Source organism: Carassius carassius, chromosome 24 (genome assembly GCF_963082965.1).
Source record: "Carassius carassius chromosome 24, fCarCar2.1, whole genome shotgun sequence".
NCBI lineage: Eukaryota > Metazoa > Chordata > Actinopteri > Cypriniformes > Cyprinidae > Carassius > Carassius carassius.
The window spans coordinates 29,339,892-29,365,030 of record NC_081778.1 but is presented as its reverse complement, the minus strand read 5'-3'; the positions used below and the strand labels follow the sequence as shown (position 1 = coordinate 29,365,030).

General features: G+C 34.9%; 1 protein-coding gene across 1 annotated transcript in view; it reads left to right on the top strand.

Annotated features, from left to right (window-relative positions):
• Positions 1-25,139, top strand: part of LOC132103410 (CUB and sushi domain-containing protein 3-like) — a 173,260-nt gene that overhangs the window by 122,073 nt on the left and 26,048 nt on the right. Inside the window, exons 49-54 of the mRNA XM_059508491.1 lie at positions 174-347; positions 1,795-1,980; positions 4,217-4,390; positions 12,535-12,717; positions 17,357-17,533; positions 19,591-19,770. Coding sequence (XP_059364474.1) covers positions 174-347; positions 1,795-1,980; positions 4,217-4,390; positions 12,535-12,717; positions 17,357-17,533; positions 19,591-19,770 — 1,074 coding nt within the window. The remainder of the gene's footprint in view (positions 1-173; positions 348-1,794; positions 1,981-4,216; positions 4,391-12,534; positions 12,718-17,356; positions 17,534-19,590; positions 19,771-25,139) is intronic.

Below are 25,139 nucleotides of genomic sequence, written 5' to 3'. Positions count from 1 at the left end.
TTCTACTTAAATTCAGTGTGATACTTGGCATTTCTTTTCAGTTGTTTGTGAAACTTACCAGCTATTTCTAAGTGAAAACTGTAGAAATTCAGTGTAGTAATATTACAGAGTAAGTTGGTGTATTCAAACTTGTTACTTGACTTATAACAGTAATTTTCTCCTTTGCGTTTCAGCCATTAGCTGTGGTCATCCAGGCAGCCCTATCTACGGCCGCACTGTTGGTGACGGCTTCAACCTGAACGATGTGGTGACCTTCTTCTGTAATAACGGCTACATTCTGGAAGGCCCATCTCAAGCGCAGTGCCAGGCAGACCGCCAATGGAGCCAGCAGCCGCCCACATGCCGAGGTTTGGACCAAATGACTTCTTTTCTCATTATAGTGAAATGTAAGCACTGTGGCGCTGATGCAAATGACTGTCAGGCTGCCGCAGTTAAAAAAGGAATGACCAATTTCAGCTCGGAGAGCCCTCTGGCCCTCTTTTCGGCCAACAGTATCTCATTCAGTCATGGTCTGAATAGCAACAGATTAGCCCGGCAAATCAGACGATAAGATGTATGTTTTGAATCTAATCTCTGCTTTGTCAGCGCCATGATTATGAGTGTCTCAGAGGATCGTCTGTAGTGCTTGATTCTGACAACAGACCAGATGAAGTGATCAACAGTGATGTTGGCTTGATTACATGACTGGAATTTGGTTTTGACCAATGATTATGAACAAATAAGTGGTTTTATCTCACCATAAGGTTGAAGAAACTGTATTTTTTACTTCTTTTTAATGCAGCTTCAGTGATATAGTAGCTGACTAACAGTGTACACTTTTTTTTTTTTAATATCTTTTTAAATTTGGATTTAATTTTAGGTTAGCATTAAAATTACTACATAAGTTAAAGTCTTGATTTAACATGTACAATGTAACTGTTTTAACCACCTTGCAGCATCCTCATGATATTTTAAACACTGTAACATAATCATAAAAGTATTTTAAACCTTTAATATGTTTAGTATTTAAATAGATTTTTTGGAGGCTTTGTGTGAAGAAACAACTGAAATGTGAGTGGTTATTCACTAAAAAACTTCCTCTCGAAACACATTTGTGTAATAATTCATGTGCTGTGACTCCATAGACAGTGTTGTGTCCTTTCCGTGGCAGCTTGTGACACCAAAGACAGCAGCATACAAAAATGGCAGTTTCTTGACTTGGTAGAGAATATGTGAAAGCCCAAAAAAAGAAAAAAAAAGTTTATTTATGAAATGTTTATACTTCATGTCGTAAATTCTCCACAAACACTCAAAGAATGACATACAGTGTAATGTTTTCAAAAGTTTATACAGGTTTCAGAAAAACAGTGAAAGCTTTCAGACTCACAAAGTGTTTTTCAAGGTTCCTGCCAATTGCTAAAACCTCTTCAAATGTGAAAAATCATCCAGGTTATCCTTCATAGAGATCTATTCTGATATACGTGTGTGTGTGTGTGTGTGTGTGTGTGTGTGTGTGTTTCCTCCAGCACCCTCATGACATTTTGAACAAACACTATAACATAATTGTAAAATTAAGAATTGTATTTTTTATTTGATTTTAATTTTGTTTATATATATATATATATATATATACATATACATATATATATATATATGTAAAACAAAATATAATCAGATACATCTCCATCAATGTTTAGATTATAATTGTGTATTTTGTATTTTATTTCAAATTTGACAATTGCAACCCTGTTCATTATTCAATTAAATGCTTTTTTTCTTCTTCTTGCTTTTATGGCATCTGTTTGCTTCCTTCAGTTGTCAACTGCACAGATCCTGGTATACCAGCCAACTCAATCAGGAAGAGCAAAATTGAGTACGGGAACTTTACTTTCGGGACCGTGGTGTCCTATGACTGCAATCCCGGCTATAACCTCTTCGGGTCATCAGTCCTAACCTGCCAGCCCGTGGGTTACTGGGACAAGCCATTACCAGAATGCCTGGGTACGTCTGTGTGGGTTCTCTCCCAACACTTTATTTCTCATTATTTTGGCTCTTTATCATTGACAGTCTTTGAACTCTTTCTGTCTGAGAGGCTACAGGAAAATGTCACAGGTTAGCCGACATGCAATCAAGTGCAGCGTTCGGTTCAAAGAGTTCTTATGATGAAGTCTTCGCTGTCTGTATAAAAGCCTTCAAAGTTTTCCAGCACAGACACATTGGGTCTCTGCGGTGGACAGAGGTGAATTTAACACACCTTTGCCAGAGCGAGGAGTATTAAGGTCTAGAGCGAGCGGTGTGGAGGCTCGGAGCTCACATTCATTAGAGAGACGTGTTCATTTGCCTGTGAGATAGTAATTGCCTCCTGCTCTCGCTTTCCATCTCTGTCCCTGTAATTGCTTCAAACCTGAATTTGACTGTTTCTTGTCCGTTTCCACCAAGCTACTTACAAGGAAAGAAACCAATCCTGCTAGCTTTCTATTAGTCTTGTTTTTCTCTCAAGTGTACACAAGGTAATTCTGCACTTTGCTTAGCTGACAGAGGCTACTTGCTGCTCTTTAACTGGGAATTTTAATAAGCATCCTCTTTTCTCCCATCAACCTGATGAATATTATGAAATTTTTTAACCCCCTCGGTTTTATTCAGGTGCATTTCCAATTCAAAGGAAAGCAAACATCAAAAACAGGCCTGAAAAGAAGCTTAGCTAAATCGAATTGAAAAGCTTATGTGTGTTTCTTCAGCAGTTCACAAGAGATGAATTAATGTTGCTGGGATGTGCACGACTACACACTACACAAATCAACTACCGCTGGTCTTTTCTTAACAATTAGACAAATAAAACATCACTCTGAAATTGTAATTGTCATTATTTACACTATTCAACCCCATGTGCTCTTTTATATACAGTACAAGGACCATGTCTGTTAAGCTCCATTATTTGACATTAATATTTATATTTAAGTATATATATAATAAGATAACATATTTAACAAAATATCATTAATATTTATACAAATTTATATTAATATAAATTATATTAATAAGTTTATATAAAATATATTAAGATATATATAAAAATTCCATGTATTGGAAAATACCTGCATATAAACAAAAAAATCTTTATATTTTGAAATGTATATATTTTTTGTATATATATACATATATGTGTGTGTGTGTGTGTGTGTGTGTGTGTGTAAATTCATTATTAGTTTATTTATTTACATTTAATTATATTATTTATTTTACATAGAATTCATAATACATTTATATTTAAATTAACATTAATTATTTTACAGTAATATTTCATAGAGAATATATATATATATATATATATACATACACACACACTTTTGTATTTATATGTATAAAATTAAAATGAACATTATATGTTAAGTACATATAAAATATATTAATATATGTGAAGATATGTGGCGAGTCCAGTAATTGTCTTGTTGTTGCAGGCGAAGTTATTCAAAAGCAGTTCTTTAAAGGGGGATAGTTTAGAGATGCATTCTTTGTAACCTTGCAAATGTTGCATTGTACGAGGTCCTTTGCTAAAATTCTCCCACGCAGCACTTGTTTTTCATGACATCCTCTGAGAGGGTTACAGCCAGACCCACACAGAATCTGTGCCTGCAGACCTTCACAGAAGAGCTGCACATTTCAGCAGATTTGGAAACACCAATCATTTACAAAGTCGAAATGAGTCAGCTTTTATTGTCATTCAGTCGTGTTTGTGTATTTTTCAGGATTTCCACCAAAAATCAATGTTGAAAGTATTCCAAAAATATTCCACATTTCATCTGTCTGCTTTAACAACATGTAATGTAAACTTGAATTATTTGAATATAATGTTATATTAATATTTTTATGACAACAATAATAAAAGGGATAGTTCTCCCAATAATAAAAATTCTGTCATTAATTATTCACCCTCATGTCATTCCAAACATAAGAGCTTAATTCATCTTCATCTTGTAAATCGCAAAAAGCTCTCAGATTTCATCAAAAATATCTTCATTTGTGTTCAGAAGATGACCAAAGGTCTTATGGGTTTGGAACAACATGAGGGAGTAATTAATGACAGAATTTTTTTTTATTTTTTGGAGAACAATCCCTTTAATTCTACTGTAATCTTAGCATTGCTACCACGTTGTCTTAAATATTAAAGCTTAATGAAATGCAAAAGAAAATAGCTGGATAAAGAAACTGACTGCTGGTTGATGGTGTTGTCCTGCAGAGGTGGACTGTGGTCACCCTGGAGCTCCTCCTCATGCGGTTGTGATGGGGGATAAATTCACCTTCGGGTCTACAGTTCACTACAGGTGTTTAGAAGACCGAGTTTTGATTGGTGAATCCACCCGCACCTGCCAGCTGAACGGCCAATGGAGCGGCTCTCAGCCTCACTGCTCAGGTGATCTATCTATCTATCTATCTATCTATCTATCTAACTAATCTATCTATCTATCTATCTATCTATCTATCTATCTATCTATCTATCTATTTATCTATCTATCTATCTATCTATCTATCTATCTAATCTATTCATTTTTATTATTTTCTATCCTTATTTATTATTTCTTAATAAATACATTACTAATATATTATTCGTATATTGTAATTATGCATGAAATATTTAGTTATTCTAAATATAATAAATATAAGTGTTATAATAGTGTATTAATGTTTTTTTTTGTTTTTATTATAATAATAATAATGCATGTTATTATTAGTTATTATTATCAAAAATAGATAAATCGATTACATGGTAATACATACAAAGTAATTTTTATTTGATTTTTTATTATACATATAATTATTTTTGTATTAATATTTTTTGTTTGTATTGAGGTTATTTTCATTATTATTATTATTGTTATTATTATTATTATTATTATTTTCTCATAATAATTAAATACATAAATCACTATAATTATTCATGTTTAATTATTATAAATACAATGTTGCTTATTAATAATCATAATAATAATAACTATTATTATTGTTGTTGTTTTTTGTATTGTTGTTAATAATAATAATAAATTATATATAATTATTTTGTATCGTTATAATTATTAATAATAATTTAGTTTTTGTTTGCATTGTTGTTTTGATCATTAGTTTTATTAATAATAATAAAATATATTATTATTATTATTGTCATGCAACAGTTTATTTTATCACATTGCTTGTTATTACTGCTCTTTCATGTATGGAATAATTGGCTCCGGACTATTGACTGCAGCTGTTTATTTTTTAATCATTCGAAGGTCCACTGTCAATTATTCTGCTCATACCAGGGTGCCATATCTTTAGACAATTCGTTTTTTTTTTTTTTTTCAGTTTTTGTTCCTAAAACTATTTTGTAATTTTTGTAGCTGTAGCTGAAGCTATTGTTGCTAATTTGAAAGAGTCACTCAGACTTCCATTACTAACTCCAGCGTGTCATTTAGCACTAGTAATGTAGTAATGGAGATTTGAGATGTTTCTCTGCAGTAGAGAGCGAGAGAGAGTGTGTGTGTGTGTGTGTGTGTGTGTGTGTGTGTGTGATTACTGTGGCTCTCAGCAGTGTATATAACTTCACTACAAAAAGTAGCATTATTATTTTAACTACATTTCTCAGTGGCACACACTGGCAATGTTGATATTTTAAAAGATTTTATTGATTAAGTAGTGACGCAGCACTAACAAGAATGCTCTGTGTTTGTGGACAAAACACAGAGAGAGTGTGCTTGCTGTAGATATAAATCATTTGAAATCATAATTTTATTCTGTTATTTGTCATATTTAGCTTGCCAAGTGATGGTTGTTTTTCTGGCTCTCTTGCTGCATGTTTGTAGGCTGTGAAGCACTTTGAAATAGCTAAAATTAATATAATGAAGTAATAAACAATAAAAGGCAGTGCATTACGGTAATTTTAGCAAAGTTGAGTAGGTTTTAGATGCTCTGCTATACGTTGTGTTTAAAAACACCCCAAAATAGACTCAAAATAGACCTACTCATAGAAAAAACAAACCAAATCTTACATCCTAATGCAGCTTTCTCTGTTTCATAAAAGCTTCTTCCTTTCCCGTGGTAAAATCACAGTAATGCATGGCTCCTTGTGGCTTATTGCTTTATTCATATAATGCATAAGTCCTTGTATCTGCTTGTTCAGACCTTGACTCGTGTTTGAATAGAACTCATACATTTGAATGAGCACATTGTTGAATGAAGCTCATCTTTGTCTTGGTTCTTATTTCCTGTCATTATGTGTCAGTCTAACATGAGTTAATAAAGTTCAACTGAATAATGACTTCTGTCTCTGCTGCTGCATTATACCATCTCTTCTTACTGACAAGCTGTCTGTTTGATTCCAACTAACTTGCACAGATTTTTCTTCTTTAAAGAAATATTTCATGCACAAATGAAACACTCATTATTACTTACACTGATATCATGCCAAATATGAGACTTTTCCTACAGTTCACATTCATATCTTGAAAAAGATCAAAAATACACAGTTGAAGCCTCATAAAAGCAGTCCAGACAACTATATTTCAAGTCTCCCGATGTCATATACACTCACCTAAAGGATTATTAGGAACACCATACTAATACGGTGTTTGACCCCCTTTCGCCTTCAGAACTGCCTTAATTCTACGTGGCATTGATTCAACAAGGTGCTGAAAGCATTCTTTAGAAATGTTGGCCCATATTGTTAGGATCTTGCAGTTGATGGAGAGTTGTGGGATGCACATCCAGGGCACGAAGCTCCCGTTCCACCACATGCCAAAGATACTCTATTGGGTTGAGATCTGGTGACTGTGGGGGCCATTTTAGTAAAGTGAACTCATTGTCATGTTCAAGAAACCAATTTGAAATGATTCGAGCTTTGTGACATGGTGCATTATCCTGCTGGAAGTAGCCATCAGAGGATGGGTACATGGTGCTCATAAAGGGATGGACATGGTCAGAAACAATGCCCAATTGGCACTAAGGGGCCTAAAGTGTGCCATGAAATCATCCCCACACCATTACACCACCACCAGCAGCCTGCACAGTGGTAACAAGGCATGATGGATCCATGTTCTCATTCTGTTTACGCAAAATTCTGACTCTACCATCTGAATGTCTCAACAGACATCGAGACTCATCAGACCAGGCAACAATTTTTCCAGTCTTCAACTGTCCATTTTTGGACATATATATATATATATATAGGTGACAGAAAATACATTTATAATGTCAAAAAAGATTTCCATTTCAAATAAATGTTGTTCTTTTGAACTTTCGTCAAAGAATACATAAAAAATAAAAAGTTTTCCGCAAAAATAATATGCATCAGAAAACTGTTTTTGGTATGAATAATAAAAATAATAATAATTTTTGAGAAGCAAATCAACATTTAAGAATTTCTATAAGTACATTTGACATGTTTTAGGAAATGACATTGATCTGAAGTGACAGTGAAGACTTTTATACTGCTACAAAAGAGCAGCAAATCAGCATATTAGAATGATTTCTGAAGAATCATGTGACACTGAACTGAAGGCTGAAGGAGAAATGATGCTGAAAATTCAGCTTTAATCATGGGAATAAATTACATTTTAAAATACATTCAAATTACTATTTTAAATTGTAATGTTTCACAACATTTCTGTTTTTACTGTATTTTTTATGAAATAAAAGCAGCCATATAAAATACTTATTTTTTTTTAGAAAGAATAAAAATCATAGTATGTACACACAATGAGCCAAACATCCTCAAAAAAGGAAAATTATGCATTTACACTCTTAAAAAGTTTCTAAGAATCACACACTCATCTCTGTGCTCATACTGTATGTATGCAGCGCTGCATGTGCTGCATGCACTAACCCAAAAACAGCATGAGCTGGCAGTTTTTTCCTCTTTTTCATTCCTTCTATTCTTATCTCAATCCTTCTCCCACTGTCTGCTTTTTGTCTTTTTGACTGTACAGAACTGCACACTAGACTCTATACTGGTTTTCTCATAGTGCTTTCTTGTAAATAGTATGTGAAACTGAATGTATCGTTTACTACATTCTGTTTAACATTGTATGTCATCATCAAATTATTGTATCTAGTTATCATAGTGCACATAGATATTATTTAGAATTTGCATTTTCATTATAATTTGGGATTAATCTAAACTATGCTAATTGCAGTCATTTTAATTATACTGTACAGCAAGTTGTTTTGTCTTTTCTATTTTTTTCTACTAAGGAATGTTCATTAGGAACATCAGAGATGAAGTTGATACCTAAATGAAGCATATCTCAAATCCTCCTGAGCATAGAAAAGAGCAACCTTTGAGAAAGAACACTTTCCTCAGGGCTCTCTGTGTCTTTCTAGCATTACTTCTTTATTCTGTGTGAACATTCTCGGTGCTCCTCGGGAGGTTTGATGTTGAGACTGTGTTCTGGATTTCTGGGACATTCGTCAGGAATCTAGCATCTCAATTGCTGGAAATTTTAGAAGGTGTATGCCACTGTAAGTTTAATAAAGTTAGCCAGTTGTTGGCTTCATTTTAAAGCGTTTTCAGCTGCATGTTTTTATTTAAGATAAAAAAGACCCACTTCTCATACAGTGCCTGCTTTCATTGGAGTTTTTGTTGTTTTTGCATTAATTTAATTCTAGTTAACCCATCTGAAAAAAATACAATAAAACAAAACTCCCATATTTTTGGCATAAAGTTAAATTTTTTGGGTTATATATAACCCTATAAATATTTTTGGTTAATATTTATAGAGGAACAAAATGAATATATTTATTTTTTTGCAAAAACACATTTATTTTTTCATGGTTTTTAAAGTATTTTATGCTCATCAAGCCTACATTTATGTAATCAAAAATACAGTTAAATATAATTCCAGAAAAAAAAGTGAAATAACTACTAGATAATAAACTTAAAAAAAAAAATTTTGATTTCATGGTGTTTTTTTTTTTTTTTTTGCATCTATTTAATTCTAGTTAACCCCCTGAAAGCAACTAAGACACATCTCACATACACATCCCTAATACACACACACACACACATAATACTAATTTTAATGTATATTAATGTATGTTTTTTTAAATCACTTAATTAAAATTTCTTATTTAATATTTTTTATTAATTATTTAATTATTATTATATATAATTATTATTTAATATACTTTAAGATTTCTCCACAGGCATAATGCCAGTGTAATAGGATATGTAATATTTTATAAGTGTGTTTAATTATAATCATTCATAATTATGAGAATAACATTTTGCCTTATTTTTTGTCTTTCCGCTAAAAATATAAAATGGCTTCATTTTAAAGCATTTCCAGCTTTATGTTTTTTTTTTAAGATAAGAAAACTTAACGTCCCCTGCAGAGCCTGCTTTCGTTCGTGGGAGTTTTGGTTGTTTTTGCTTCACGTTATGTGGTAAAATGAATTCCACTGAAGACTAAAAGATAATACTACCAGTTCAGCATGATGAAATATGGATAGCAAACTAAATCAATAGTGTTCTGCACTGCCAGGTGAATTGGAGTGCTTATGTAACGAACTTCGCAGACTTATTAAACCCTGAGAAGCTACTGGTGGGTGTCCTTTAACTCAAATTCACACATCACTGCTGTGCCAATTATTGGAAACTAGAACCGTTTCATAGCATTCAACAGCTTCACCTTTATAGAAGACTCTAATTTTGATTATATAAGCACACACACACACACACACAGCTTGTAGATCTTTTAGGAGTCCTATCTGTTCATTGCATGCCAACAAAGGCAGGACGTCGAACCAATTGAGGTTAATGAGGAAGAAAAGTCGGCCCTTTCTCCTTTGTGACACCTTCTTTTTTCATGGGGCTTGGATATTTGAACAAACGGCTGTGAATAGGTTCCGTCTCTTTCTCTCTGTGCATGTGTCTTTCTTTCTCTACACTACATCAGCATACTTGGAATGATGTCAGATGAGTTCAGTCCACATCTCATTTTCTGTGCTGTGCAGTAGAAAAAGAAATGTCCCGGATTTCTAATGAACTAAAGTGAAGGTATTTAACAGAAAAACACGACGATGTCATGAAGTGCTGCTGTTTTTACTGTTATGTTTACTGCTAAATATGGACAAAGACCTGGTTAAGCAGCAGTGCAATGGAACCAGAGGACGGTTGCCCTACGGCTAGTTTTAATCACTAGTTATTCGTTCCCTCGGGTTCGCGGGCGTTTGCTGAGTCTGGGCTTTCTGATTGGCCTCGGGGTGCGCGTACACGTAATTAAAAAGGATTTGATTTTCGGGTCATCGGCTGACTCAAACAGGGTTCGGTGCTCGAAGTGTCTGCGACGTGTGCCATCCGGCTCTGTTCAATTAATATTTTACCATAATTATTTGTGCTAATGGCTTCTGCTGGCAGCCGCTAGATGATAATTGATAGCCTGTTGCATATCACACTGTCATTTGGAAAGGTGTCTGCAAATTCGTCTTCTCGCCAGTAACAACATATAAATGCATCTAATCGTTCCTTTCGCCTGGTTTATGCACTGCATTGTGTTTTCATGGGTCTTTTAAAGGAAAGTTCGCATGTCAGTGAAAATCGTCATTTTCTTGCGTTCATGTTGTTCCAAACCTGCATATGAATTTCTTTTTTTATGTGAAACAAAAAAAGGAGACATTAAACTACTGACAGGACTGTCAAGCTCTAAAAAGGCAAAAAATAAACAAATTAAAAACACCTTTATATTTGTTATTCATGTGGAATATATCAAGCCAAGTCATACAATTAATTTGAATGAACAGAAAGAAGATATATACTACTATATACTACCATTCAAAAGTTAAATACAGTAAAACCAGTAATATTGTGAAATGTTATTACAGTTTAGAATAACTGTTTTCTATTTGAATATATTTTAAAATGCAATTTATTTCTGTGATTAAAGCTGAATTTTCAGCATTATTACTCTAAAAAAAAAAAAAAAGTCTTCACTGTCACTTTAGATCAATGTCGTTTCCTAAAACATGTCAAATGTACTTATAGAATTGAATGTACAGAAATAAGATTTCAGAGCTAAATTTTAGTCTGTTTGTCACACAAATGTCTTCAGAAGACTTGGACAACATCCATTCACATTTATGAAGAAATGAGCAGTATGAACATTCTTCAAAGCATCATCGTTTCTGTTCCATGGAAGAAATTAAGTCATGCAAGTTTAGACATGAAAGCAGGTAAGTGCAGCAAGAAGTTCAAACTCATTTATTTTTTGCAGAGCTATTAATTATTTCTGCTTTCAGCGGATGCTTTTATCCAAAGTGACTCACAATAGAGTAACATAAGCAATTCGTCACAGAGCCAGTAATATTTATAGTGTACAGGTTTATTAGAAAGCTAGTCTAGGAAACGAGCTAGAGCAGAGGTGAAATGCAAGAAGTAGTAGATTTTTCCAGTAATAAAAGCTGTTGTTATTGGTTTAGATTTTTTCTGTCGGCTGTCATAGTTCATATCTCTATCTTATCGTACAAGGCATGTGAGCAAAAAATATTGTGTAAGCTCATTCAAATAGTATTTTCAGGCACAAAAAGTTCCTCTTTTCAAATGTTCTGAAACAGCATGGTGAGTGACAGCTCAGAGAACAGAAAAAGTGTTCCTTTGAGATCTGTAACTGCTCTTTATCCGAGCGGTGGCAGTTCGGCTCGCTGGAAAACTCCTCTGTGGCCAAATGAAGCTCTCAACTGATCTTTTGGTCCATATTTACCATATTGGTCCATAAATTTAATTTATTATCAATTTTGAAAAAAGTTGTGCTGCTTATAATAGTTTTGTGGAAATCATAATATTTCTCAGGATTCTTTGATAAATATAACCACATTTATTTGAAGCTTTTATCAACATAAAAGTCTTTATCACTTTTGATCTGTTTGATGTGTCCTTGCTGAATAATAGTATTAATTTCTTTTTTTTTTTAAATGGGGTTTCCACTTAAAATATCAAAACATCCCCAAAATAAGATAAATGTACTTACTAGCAAAATTTTGTAGTCTATTAAGAGTTGTTTTCAGAGAATAAATTTAAAATGGTTTATTTCGTGAACCCATCGGCAAATGCATAATTAAAACATAACTTTCAAAATACAGAACATTTGTGAGGTTTATGAAACGAGAAAAACTGTTTGACATATGAAAATAATTATTTCAACTCAATATTTTATATCCATCTATTTATTTATTTAGTAAGTGTTGCCTTCTAATAAGCAAGATAGTGTAGACTCAGCTGACAATTATGATGAAATGAACCCCTCCAGGATGATACAGGAACCCTCGGCTTTGAGTTTATGTGGTAATAATGGCTGACTAACTGCACGTTATGTCTTACATATTGACCAAGTCTGCAGTTTCAGTCTCCCATGGGTTGCACATACATCCAGCAACTTACTGTCAACTTTTACTGTCAAACTTTTTCTTTTTTTGAGCAGTTTGCATCTATCCAAGTAGAAAAATACATGTGCTCGCTTAGCTGGAAAAATGTGGATATGGTATGCAGAATAGGATAGTATCTAAGAATATATGTGTGCTCGTCTCCCACAGGTGATAAAAGGGGCGCCTGCGGGGATCCGGGCACACCGGCCCATGCCACCCGAGAGGAGGGCAGCTTTCAGCAGCACGCCAAAGTGCGCTTCACCTGCACCATGGGTCACACGCTCTACGGCTCGGCAGAACGGATCTGCTTTCCCAACAGCACTTGGTCGGGCCGTCAGCCCACCTGCAAACGTAAGTAACTACTTTAGACGCCATGAATAATGAATGTGCACCACAACGAGGAGCGGCGCAAGTACACACCGAGACACTGATATGCATCAAATGAGAAGTATTTTCTCTCGTCAAACATTTGTGCCAGTGTCACGGCATTCATGCATTCTGTAATTCACGCAAATGATGACCTTGCACCAGAGGCTTTTGAGGAAATGGCAGTGTTTTTCCTGCTCTTTTTCAGCTCTTTTAGTCTGACGCATTGTCCGTGTCATCTCGAGGTTGACAGGTTATTGCGGTTCAGCGCCATGCTGGGCTATAAAACAGATTTACAGATTGTTAGCGCACAGGTCCCAGGAGGCGGAAATTTCTCAAGCTTGAATGTTTTTGCTACGTGGCTCTGGTCTAACAGCTTGTCTTGCATTAAATCCCATCATGCCCCCCTGTGATTTTCCAGGCTGAACAAACACCAACATCTCCTGCAGTTTAACCCCACTCAACGCATGCGTGAGGGGAGAAAACTAAAATAAATCTATTAGCATCTTAAAAATATCCCAGTAAACACATCCCTAGTCTCGCGTAACCAGACTTCAGACTGAAGGTCTGGAATTCATGGCAGCTTTCATCGGCCAAGGCCCGCCTATGAGGCCGTTTGACTGACATGTCTAAACAACTAATCACAGTTCGTTTTATTTATCATCACGTTTCGAGATGTGGAAATTTTGCAACATTAACAGACTGATGTGTAAAACCCTCGGATGTATTTGAAAGAATCTATGCTGTGAACTAAATATTTCACATACTTTTGAAAATCCAGTGTTTAGTTGATCCTGATAAGCGTTCGTCGTCACAGTTGTAAACACGGTGGCTTTCTTCTTCGTGAGTGGGTATCTTTGTTTCCAGGTGGAAAGTTAAAGAACGTGACACACACGGCTGTAAAATTCAACCAATCCGATGACGACTTAGACACTCCTGAAGTGTTTCCACTTTTGTGTCCGATATGCATCAGACGTTTAGGCATCGGTCCGTGAACGTGACTTCTGAGGCTGAGACTAACACATTCCAGGCTCTTCGAAATCAATCCAAATTAATACAGAACAATCAAGTTGTGCTTAATAAAGCACTATTATAGTATTTGTTCATATTTTGGATTAGTTTAAGATTTTTATTTATGTTTGGTTATTTTTTGGTAACACTTTAGGGTAGCACTTTATTTTAAAGTCCTGTTTCTCATGTACATACTATGTACTTATTATAGTAATTACAAATACTATGTAGTAACTAGGTACTAACCCTGAACCTAACCCTACCCCATGTAGTTACCTTGTATTACCAGAACTTTCTTAGATAAATACACTGTAAGTACACTATAAGTACATGTAAGTACACATACTGTAAAATAAAGTGCAACCCACTTTAGTTTAAATTTAAAGTTTTTAAATGTATGCATTTAGCAGATGCTTTTATCCAAAGCGTTCAGGCTATCAATTTTTACCTATCATGTGTTCCCGGGGAATCGCACCCCCAACCTTGCGCCTAATAGCGCAATGCTCTACCAATTGAGCTACAGGCTTTAAATAAGAACAGGAACACTAGTTTAAGAACCAATTTTCATTATATTCACTAGTTGCTTAATAGCATGCATATAACTAGAACATTGGCTGTTTCTTAGTACTATACTTCTAAAGCACACATCAATGCCTTATTCTGCATGACCATATAAGATCCTTTAAACCTACCCCATTCCTAAACTTAACAACTAACTTATGAACATTTAATAAACAAGAAATTTGGAGTTTGAGGCAAAAACCTTAATAGTTAGTTAATAGTGAGAATTGGTCCTCAAACTAAAGTGTGATCTTTATTATTATTAGGGGCCAAGCACCGAGGGTGCGTAGGCACCTATTGTATTTGTTCCCGTTCTTATTATTATTCTTCCTTCTTCCGATTAGGAGTCTATGGCAGCCCATAGAACCAATTGCAGGAAAGTTGTAATGGTTTGACATTCTGATAGAGGACAGTGCCAACATCAAGTACCCCAATTTTGGTGTGTCTAAGTCATTCCCTCTAGCGCCACCAACTGTCCAAAGTTTCACTTATATTTTGTTAATAATATGTAAGGCCAATCAACAAAATTATTTTTCCTCTGATTCCTGAGCTCATGGCGATTCGATTACACCATATGAAGTCATTTTCCGTCATAGAAATATCGCCGCCATTTTGAATTTTTTTAAAAACCTATTTTTTCAAACTTGTCCTAGACGGTTTGTCCGATTTACACGAAAATTGAACCAGATCATCTTCAGGCAGTGCTGGCCAAAAGTTATGTAATTCAAATTGATTTGTCATACCGTTTTCGAACAAATTTTACGTAGCGCTTATAAAAACAGTCGTAAGGTTGTATCTCTGCAACGATTTATCGTATCCAGACCAAACTTGGTAGATGTCATAACAAGCATGACTTGAGGCTACATGCTGCGTTTCGGCGCAGCGCCACCTACTGGTCCGGAGAATGAAAAATTGCTATTTTTGCTTATAACGTCTGAACAGTTTGTCCAAAAATCATAAAATTGGTCTTGTTAGATTCAGGGCAACATGCCGAGTCGACTGATATCCAATTTTACCATTTTGAATTTTGTGCTAAAATGCTGTATTTTAAGAACACATCAACGGATTGTTACGAAACATGCTATGGGTCATCAGCACAATGTCCTGAAGGAGCATGATAAGTTTTGAAACAGCGCCACCTAGTGGTGAATTTGTTTTTTGAAATGCTTATAACTTTGTGAGTGGTTGACTTATTTTCACGAGACTCATCTAATTAGACTCCTGAAACTTTACCGAGTCCTACGATACCAAACATGCTAGGTTTTGCCTTACCGTTTGTGTAGCGTTGTGATTTAGCGCTTAAAAACCATTTGGCTATATCTTCGAAACCGCTTGTCCGATCGAGACGAAACCACCGTCAGAAGTTCGAAAACATAGGTCAATAGCTATATGCCAATGCCAAAATGCGAATTGATAGTAAGGGGTAGTAAAATTCAATCAAAGTCATGTGTCAGTCATTTTTTATGTGTTTTGTCATATAAATGTCTATAACTCTGAAGTGAATTGAGATATTTTCACCAAAATTGACACACATATGTATGGGCTCACTCTGAGGACACATAAAAAAAATGGTGGGACTGAGCCTTTTAATGGCACTATAATAGAACAAAACATGAAATTCCCATTGACTTCAATACAGTTTTGTGAAATAAAATGCTATACTAAACAAATGCATTGGTGTAATACTGCGAAACTCAGAATGTGCCAACAACACCATCCCCTGAAGGTACTCAAAATATTTCGAAACCTAGTGGTCAAAAGTTATAACTCAATTTACAAAAAGGCTAATAACTTTTGAATACATCTGGCTATTGAAATTTCGCTGATCTTAATAGATTCCTTGGTTCAAGCCGAGAACATAGATACCAAGTTTTCCTTATTTGGCTGAACTTCCTGTCCGCCATCTTGATTTTCAGTCAAAACCTACTTTTTCAAACTCCTCCTAGACCGTTTGTCCGATTTTTACCAAAATCGAATCATATCATCTTCAGACTGAGCCAAATAAATGATATGCATTTCGTGTCGATATACAAATCGGTTCTCATTTAGCGCATCGACGAATTTGCTGGAAGGATGCCAAAATGCATTTGAGGCTGTATCCATTTTGCCTAAAATAATCTTAAAACACTCTTAATTACTCATTCCTGCCGTTTGTCTGAAGCTTGCTTCTGTAGTGCTTGGCCCCGTAATTGCTGCTTTCAGCTATATTTATTATTATTTTAGTTAAAAGTTTCAGTATTTTTTTCAGCTCTTGTCTTTTTTTATTTCTTTTAAGCCTTGTTTTTATTTCATTTTAAGTCATGTTAGTATTTTATAATTTTCATTTGTTTTTCATGTAATATTTATATTTTATTTTAACCACATTTCACTTAACAGAAATTATTTTTATTAGTTTTAGTTATAGCTAACAACAACAACACTAAACTGAAGCAGATTTCTGAAAGTTTGTTTTGCCCATTTTTAGCAAATATTATATTATACATATTTCATATTATACTTATATTTTAGCTTTTATTATTATATTATTGTACTATTTATTAACATTTTGAATTAGTTTTTATTTTTTATTTTTCAGTTTTAATTTTAGTTTGTTTTAATAAAGTTTTTTATTACTTGAGTTTTGTAATTTTAGTACTTTGACATTATCTTTTCTTATTGTATCTAATATTTATTTATTTTTTTTTTTTTTTCATTTTATTTAAAAAAACAGACATATTTTTTTATAGTTTTAGTTAACGATAACAACAACACTTGACCAAAGCAATTTTTCTTGGCATATTGTATTGCCATTTTATGCAAATACACTGGGAAAATTAATAATAATTTAGAAATTGCTAATAACTTTCTTAAATAATAATAATAATAATAATAATAATAATAATGATACAAATGGCAAGTAGCACATTGAATTAAATGATTATTTTCTTATAAAATAAACTCCAGTAATCTTTTTTTTATGGTGAACTTCCTGTAATCACAAACATTGTCGTGCTCATAAAGTCCTAGATGAAAGGAATGACCTAGCTAGATGTGCTTCTTTTTCATCCAATAGCTGTTCAATGTGGGAATCCTGGGACTCCAGCTAATGGGCACATTTTGCGTGTTCATGGCACCACCTTCTCTCACTCCATCGTCTACTCGTGTGTGGATGGATACCAGCTCTCAGGTTCTCCCTCCCGTCAGTGCCTGGCGAACGGTACCTGGTCTGGCAGCGAGCCCAACTGCACCCGTACGTACCCAAACTGTTGTCTTACATCCTGGAAAAACTCAAACATGTTGGCAGTGTTCAAGTCTTCCTTCATCTGTTTTGTTTTTCCCCCAAACTGCGTTTCTCAATAAATGTTGGCATTCGAACAGGGACGAGTTCCCTTAATAACAAAAATCCCATTTGTAATTAGCCTAACCATCTTATCATGCAGTTGTTGTTGTTCAGATGTGGACCCTGCTCACCTAATGAGCAATCTCATTAATGGAATGAGATTTATTCCTGCCGCTGTCTTAGTAATAGTAGGATGAGATGACAGGCAGAATCAATCTCACGCTGACATATAATGCGAGATTGATGTTGTGGTAGTGGGAGAATAATGAGCAGGGGAGTGCTGCGGGACTGCGGTGAAGTTCACATGACATTAGATGCTCTTTGTTGATGTGACAAGATAAACTGTGGATGTTAAAGGTGAAGTCACTTCAGATTGGCACAAATGATGAATATAATTAAACGCTCCCCGCATCTGTCATTGATTGGTCGAACTGGAAGTCCCGCCCCAAATGCACAGTGTTTAAATGCATTTTAAAACTCACAATAATTTATCTTTTTAAAATGCCATGTAACCATTGGCTTCAATACCATTCCAGTTCATGCAAATTCAGCGCAACAGGCACTTAATCTGGTGCAATTCATCTGTACTTGTATATGGTTGCTAGGGTGTTCTAGGTGGTTTCTAAGTTGTTGGTTACCAGTGCTGGGAAGATTACTAGCAAATTGTAGTCCATTACTGATTTCAAATTACATGACGGAAATTATAGTTAGCAATATAATCTATTACATTGCATATTTTAAGTAATGTAATATGACTACATTTAGATTACTTTTAACCTAACTTGATGTTCACGTTGAATTGAATAGAATAATCTTGTACCATTTGAAAAAATTGTATTGTTTGTTTGTTACCAACAATGTGAAGTGCATTAAATATTACATTATATCAGGGTTTAAAGAATAGAATAGAATAGAATAGAATAGAATAGAATAGAATAGAATAGAGACATTTCAGTTTACTGAAAAGTTTGTAAAGGATTTAGTAAAGGATAAAGTTGATCAAGCTAATTAATTAAATCATATAAATTATAATTGATATACATTTTTGAAAGCAGTAGGCTTTTGAATAAAGAATAAAACAAAATAGCAGATTAATCGTATAAAACCTGATACACTATTGTTCAAAAGATTGGGGTAGATACGACTTTTTATATATTTTAAAGAAGTTTCTTATTCTTGCAAAAATTTATGTAAAAATGCAATTTATTCATTTGATGCAAAGCTGAATTTTCAGCATTAGTCTAATATGATTAGATATTTTTGATGCTCGACACATTTCATAATTATTTCTTGACACATTAAAACAAATACATTTTATGTCTTATTTCTTATTGTTATTTCTTATTGTTATTGTCTTATTGTTAATAGTGAAAACAGTTGTGCTGCTTTATTTCAGGATTATTTGAGGAATAAAAAGTAAAAAAAAAAAATTAATATAAATTTCTAATTATTGACCCCAAATCATGAAGATGAGTTACATTTTGAGGTTTAATACTTAGAAAAAAACATTATTAATAGTAAGACATTCTTGCTTTGAAAAAACACCTCTGATGCATATAATAATTATTGATTATTTACTACTGAATATTATTGCAATTATAGGATTATTGTAAATACAATGGGGTAATGCAGCACATATCATAATGCTTCAATATTCTTAAGTGTTGTTAAACTAAAGATGTTGTTCTGTACGATGACAAAATGTGGTTCTTCAGCTGTAGCATCTAACCTGAGGCTTGACCATTATGCTCTCAGTGTGAAAGGCAGAACTGTAGCAGAAGCATCCAGAAAAATTGTTTGTTTAGTTTTAGTTCCGAGGGGACTGTCTTGAATCCATAAACAATTTAATGATGTTGTGTGTTTAGACTCTTCATATACACCCACACAGATAATGGTGTCGCTGATTCAAGACATACATTTCCATAATGCGCTTCCTTCCAAACGCTGTCTTACTTCTGCTCTAATAGTGATCAGCTGTGGGGATCCAGGCGGACCTGCCAACGGCCTGAGGTTCGGCGAGGACTTCACCATCGGCCAGAATGTGACGTATTCCTGCCAGCCCGGTTATGTGATGGAGAACGGGAGCTTCGTTATCCGCACATGCACCCACAATGGCACCTGGAGCGGCACCTTACCCACCTGCCAAGGTACAGAGTTTGAAGGCCTTTTTTCTGCGCTGAAATTATGATACTGAGACTTTTTTGGTGGTATGCCGAGGCATCGAGTGCCACAAACAGATGTTGCTCTGTAGTTGCCAAGGCTTCTTGGATTGTAAACGGGCCATTGTTTCTGAGGCAAGGCATCAAAGACTAAGAGTTAACTGCAACTTTTTCACACACGTCAGGAGAGAGAGGGAGGAGATTTATGAATATTTGACAATGCTCTCTTTGAGCACCCAATTGCAGGAACGGTCAGAGATAACTGTACTATAAATGATCAGAATTTCTTTGTTTTTCATAATTTTTTACATTTTGGTTTAATAAGTTTTCAAACCTTTTGAGGTTTTGTAGGTTTTTATATATATATATATATATATATATATATATATATATATATATATATATATATATATATAAACTGTTTATTTATTTGAAAAAAATGCTTTTTTTGAAAAAAATGTATGTCCGATTAAACAATATCATGGACCGCCTAATTTATAATTTTATATAAAAAAAATATTTAAATACATAAATATAACATAACTGGCCATTGTTATTATATACATAAAAATCAATAAAAAAAAATTATCAAATACAATTTTTATTATTACAACAGCGACAACTACTGTAATATTCATTAATTCATACATAATATTTTTTATTATTTATTAAATTTAGATTAAATTAAATGTATGCATTTAGCAGACGCTTTTATCCAAAGCGACTTACAGTGCATTCAGACTATCAATTTTTACCTATCATGTGTTCCCCGGCAATCAAACCACCAACCTTGTGTTTGCTTGCTTGCTAACACAATGCTCTACCACTTGAGCTACAGGAACACATTTTTATCATTGTAAATCATATGGAGATTTGTAATTCTTGCTGTTAAATATTAGGACTGTCGATGGAATAAAATGGTGCATAGCCCTGAAAAAATATTTTACATTTTTCACAGACCCGAAACCCTTCTCACATTAGAAATCCCTTGTATTAAACATTTTGGTTTTTTAGGTTTAGCTATTGTGACACATGCAATGTGGAAAAAATCATTACCAGCTGTTCTCCCCTAAATTAAATAATTAAATAATGCCAGGTGTTCCATTTAATACCTTTGTATATTTCACAGGTCTTTCCATCACTGGAACCGTTCCACAGTATTCAGCATTGATTCAATCTTGGCTTTGCGATAAGCGTTATTTCGGTCTGTGGCATTCAGTGCTCTCCTTTCAACCTTTATTCTTTTTTTTTTCTTTTTTTGAGCAAATATCAGATTTTCTTTGGCACACCACAATCCTCCCTAAGAGGAAACTTTTCTTCCTCCGGCGTTCTCATTAGTGCTAAAACACTATTGACAGTTGTTGCTTGAAATGGTTGATGTTTTTTAAGACCTTACCATCCTCATTATAATATTAGTCCTTGATAGATATGAGCATAATTATCTACAATCCGTATCATTTAGACCTGTTTTTCCACACTCAATACTGTCTTGTTAGCTAAAGAAATCTGGGTCCCACTTTATATTGTGTCCCTAATACATGTGTACTTGCATAGTAATTAAATGTGTGTGTAGTATGTAACCACAGTGTAATTGCACATTGATACATAGTATCTACAGCTGTAATATTTCTGTAACTACACACATGTAACAACCATCAGGATGGTTTGTGTAAGTACAAATGTGTAACAGGACATTGCTAACAACACATTTTTTTTTACTTCTTACTTATGGATGGAAATAGGATCCGGGGTTAGAGATGGGTAGGTTTAGGGGTGGAAATGGGATCCAGGGGGTGGAGATGGGTAGGTTTCGGGATATATAAAGTAGGACGTGTTGGATCACGGGTTGGAGTTGCACCATTGTAATACCAGTGTACTTACATGGTAACTTCTCAGGAACTGTCCACTTAATATAAAATATAACATTCCGGACACCAACCCCAATTTTTTTGTAAAGCCTAACTTACCGGCCGCTGCTGTGTAACATCAAGGTAATTACATGGTAAATCTAATGTAGAGTGTAACACTTTCTCTGCTGTTGGTCCTATAACTCATTTGTACTTTCATTACCAAAAAGTGTTGTTACCAATGTCCTGTTATAAATTTGTACTTACTCATACCATTCAGTGGATTGTTACATGTGTGTATTTACACAAATATTACAGCTGTAGATACTATGTACCAATGTGTACTTACACTGTGGTTACATACTATGTTCATATGTAGTTACTATGTAAGTACACAGGTATTAGGGACCCTTAATATAAAGAGGGACCGAAATCTGCATTGCGTATTGTACATGAAAATGACGGCCATTACAAACAAACACAGAGAGCAAATTGTTCGGTGAGATCCTGCAGAGAAACATCAATGTAGCGTCCTAATAGCCCGTAATGCCAAATCATTAGAAAGTCATTTCTTGGGCCCAGCGTTAATGGATGATAGCCTGTGAGTGATGTGTGGCCGGAAAAGACCCTCAGGCACGCCTCCAGTCAGTCGATGGGGAAGTCTGCCATGAGGTATTTGTGCCCGAGGGCTCATCTCGCACTCTGTTTCTCCTTCATTGCTCTTCTTTTCAGCATCTGCACACAGTGCATCTGAAGACTGTCAGTGTCCAGTGACCTATTTAAGATTAGCATGTCAGTCCTTCACACACTAGGGAGTATCACAGGATTTTAAAAATGTGATTTCCAGGCCTGGAAAAGTCATATACAATTCTATAGGGAATATAAATATGCTCTGCAGGACCTTTGCTCAGATTCACAAGGCCCAGGACAATTTTTTCATGGGTGGGACCCTTTCCCTCAGGCCTGATACTGAGAAATATTTTTGGCATCAGGGTTTTTTAGGTTAATGTCTTGCGTTCAGTTCTTGTTTGAGGAAAGGAAACATTTGTTTGTTTGTGTGGATGACAGTTTTAGTTGAATATATGTGCATGTGCAGGAAGACACCAGACAGAAGCCGATTTGCAAAGCAGCACTGGAAGGTTTCTTTCTCCATGAACTGTCAAAGCTTGTAAAACACAAACAAGCTCAGGTGTCTCATTAAAGACCCAGGCGAGAGGAGACCGGTGAGTCTGTTTCTCAAGTGTGTCACTTGTTATTAATTTAGTGTTGATTTTAGTCATTAATGATAATGCCTTAGTGTTTCATATGGGATATTTCAGTCTGTTTCCCTTTGTGTTACCAGAGTTTTTTTTCTTTTCTAGTCTGTCTACATGTTAGTAAAATACAAGTACTTTTCTGATGTGTTTACAGAGAAACTTCAGTTGATGTTCTCTCAGATCAGTTAACAACACAACGGTAAGCAGCTGCTGGGGGGAAAAGGTTAATGTTAGTCAGAAGAAGATTGGGATTTATACTTGGCAACACTGCTGTTCACCTCAGGGTCAGTCGTGCAGATGAGCAGCAGTGATGCGTGGTTCTGTCATCCACACTGAGACGCGGACAGCCTTAGGGACCTGCTTGAGCGATGGGCATTTCTACGTGCAACACATGCAGAGCGACTGCAAATCTTACTCAAACATCATGCAAAACATGTCCTGTAGAGCACACAGCTGCAGGAGACCGCTGTGGTTTAAGTCTTTTAGAGCTGGAGATAAGCTGGCAGTCCTGCCCTAAACTCAAGCCACTGGTCAAGCCAGAACATGTTGACATTTCCGGTCAATCAGATAAACAATGTGTATATTCGGTGTCCAGCAAGAATGCTAATTATTGACACTGCAAATTACATTCATTTTTCAGTACAATCTTTTTATTTTTACAAGATTTTTAGGGTGTTTTCTCTTTGCATTTGTACATAGACAGCTATTAAAAAGCTTGGCTTCTGACAACTGCAAGTTTTTATATATTACAATTTTGACTTTTTTCTCCAAATTCTGATTTTACATCTTGCAATTCTGACCTTGTACTCTGAATGAGTTTGTCACGCAATTCCATTTTTTTTTTTCGGTCTGCCATGAATAAAAATTAAAGGTAATTACAAAACTTTATCTCAGAGTTTTTCAATAGACAGATGCATTGTATGAGTTCAGATGACTTGACATATTGTGCATAAATCAAATAGACTATAGTGTTTTTCTTTTACACACACACACAGACACATGCATAGCCATGGTTACTCTGAATGCTTAGGTATAATAATAACAATTTTCATTTTTGGGTGAACTATTTTTTAAAACTAGGATAGGAGGTTGTTTTATGCACTAAACATGTCATTCCATCATTGAAGCTGTTTTGTATAAGGTATGTGAAATAATCTGTATGCATAAGGTACATTGTGTGTAGTATGTACTTGAAGTATTTCACTAGATACGGACTGTTAACTGAAGCATCAACTAACAAGGCTTATTGCATGTGTTGCTTTAATAATTAAGTAAGGTTGCATAAATCTATTTAATAGCAGTGAATTTAATATTCAACACCCTTCTGAGAGACGTGAACATTTAGCATTTCAGTTTTTAACCTTGTTAGCTTCCATGTTTCATTAAACCCGACCCCTGAGCCGTGAGATTCATCATCATGCTTGTGTCTCCTTAAAGCGGACTCCACACACCTTGAACAGCCGCTATCCTCATTTATTATACATTATACATCCTCCATCCTATATGTGAAGGCTTTCAATCAACCAGGTCACCACCGAAGAAAGCGGCTGCGCTTGCTTTATCCCTCCACTTTTGATTTTGATTGGGTCTGAGAGCTCGCCAAACTCTCCAACCTTGCTGCTGGAGTCTGGAGTCATCACTCCAAGCGCCTCATACCATAGCCAGTGAGCTTTCCTGCAGAGGGATATTCTGTCCTGCCTTCATACTTAATCTCCAAAAGTTAGGAGCAGCTCACAGGATGATTCCAGCACCTCCAGATCAGCGAGGCAGCTGTGAAAAGCATGTTTTCCTACTGAAGAGAATTGCGTGAAGCACAAAGCTTAGAGAAGCGCTTTACCCAAAAATGAATGTCAAAAATGTCATAATATACTTGACCTCATGTTGCTCCAAATGCGTATGACTTTATTTTCTTCTGTGGAGCCCAAAAGGAGGATTTTTGAAGGAAATTCAGTTTGAAGGTTTTTTTTTGAGCTCCAAAAATGGCTGTAGAAGTAGCAATGTTTCCAATTTGGGAGATTCGTCACCACATTTAGCAACTTTCCCATAGTTCCTGGAACTTTTACAAATGCAGTTTTAGTGGGATTTAAACACAAAACACATTTTCAGCCAAAAATTGGAAATCTTTTTAATGCATTTTGACTGTTCGTTTACACAACAACAGCGTTTTGGGGACTGAAAACCCATATTTTTGAAAACGGGTTTCGTAGCGCCACCATTATTTTTTCTGTGTAAACACCCAATATGGGAATCTGTG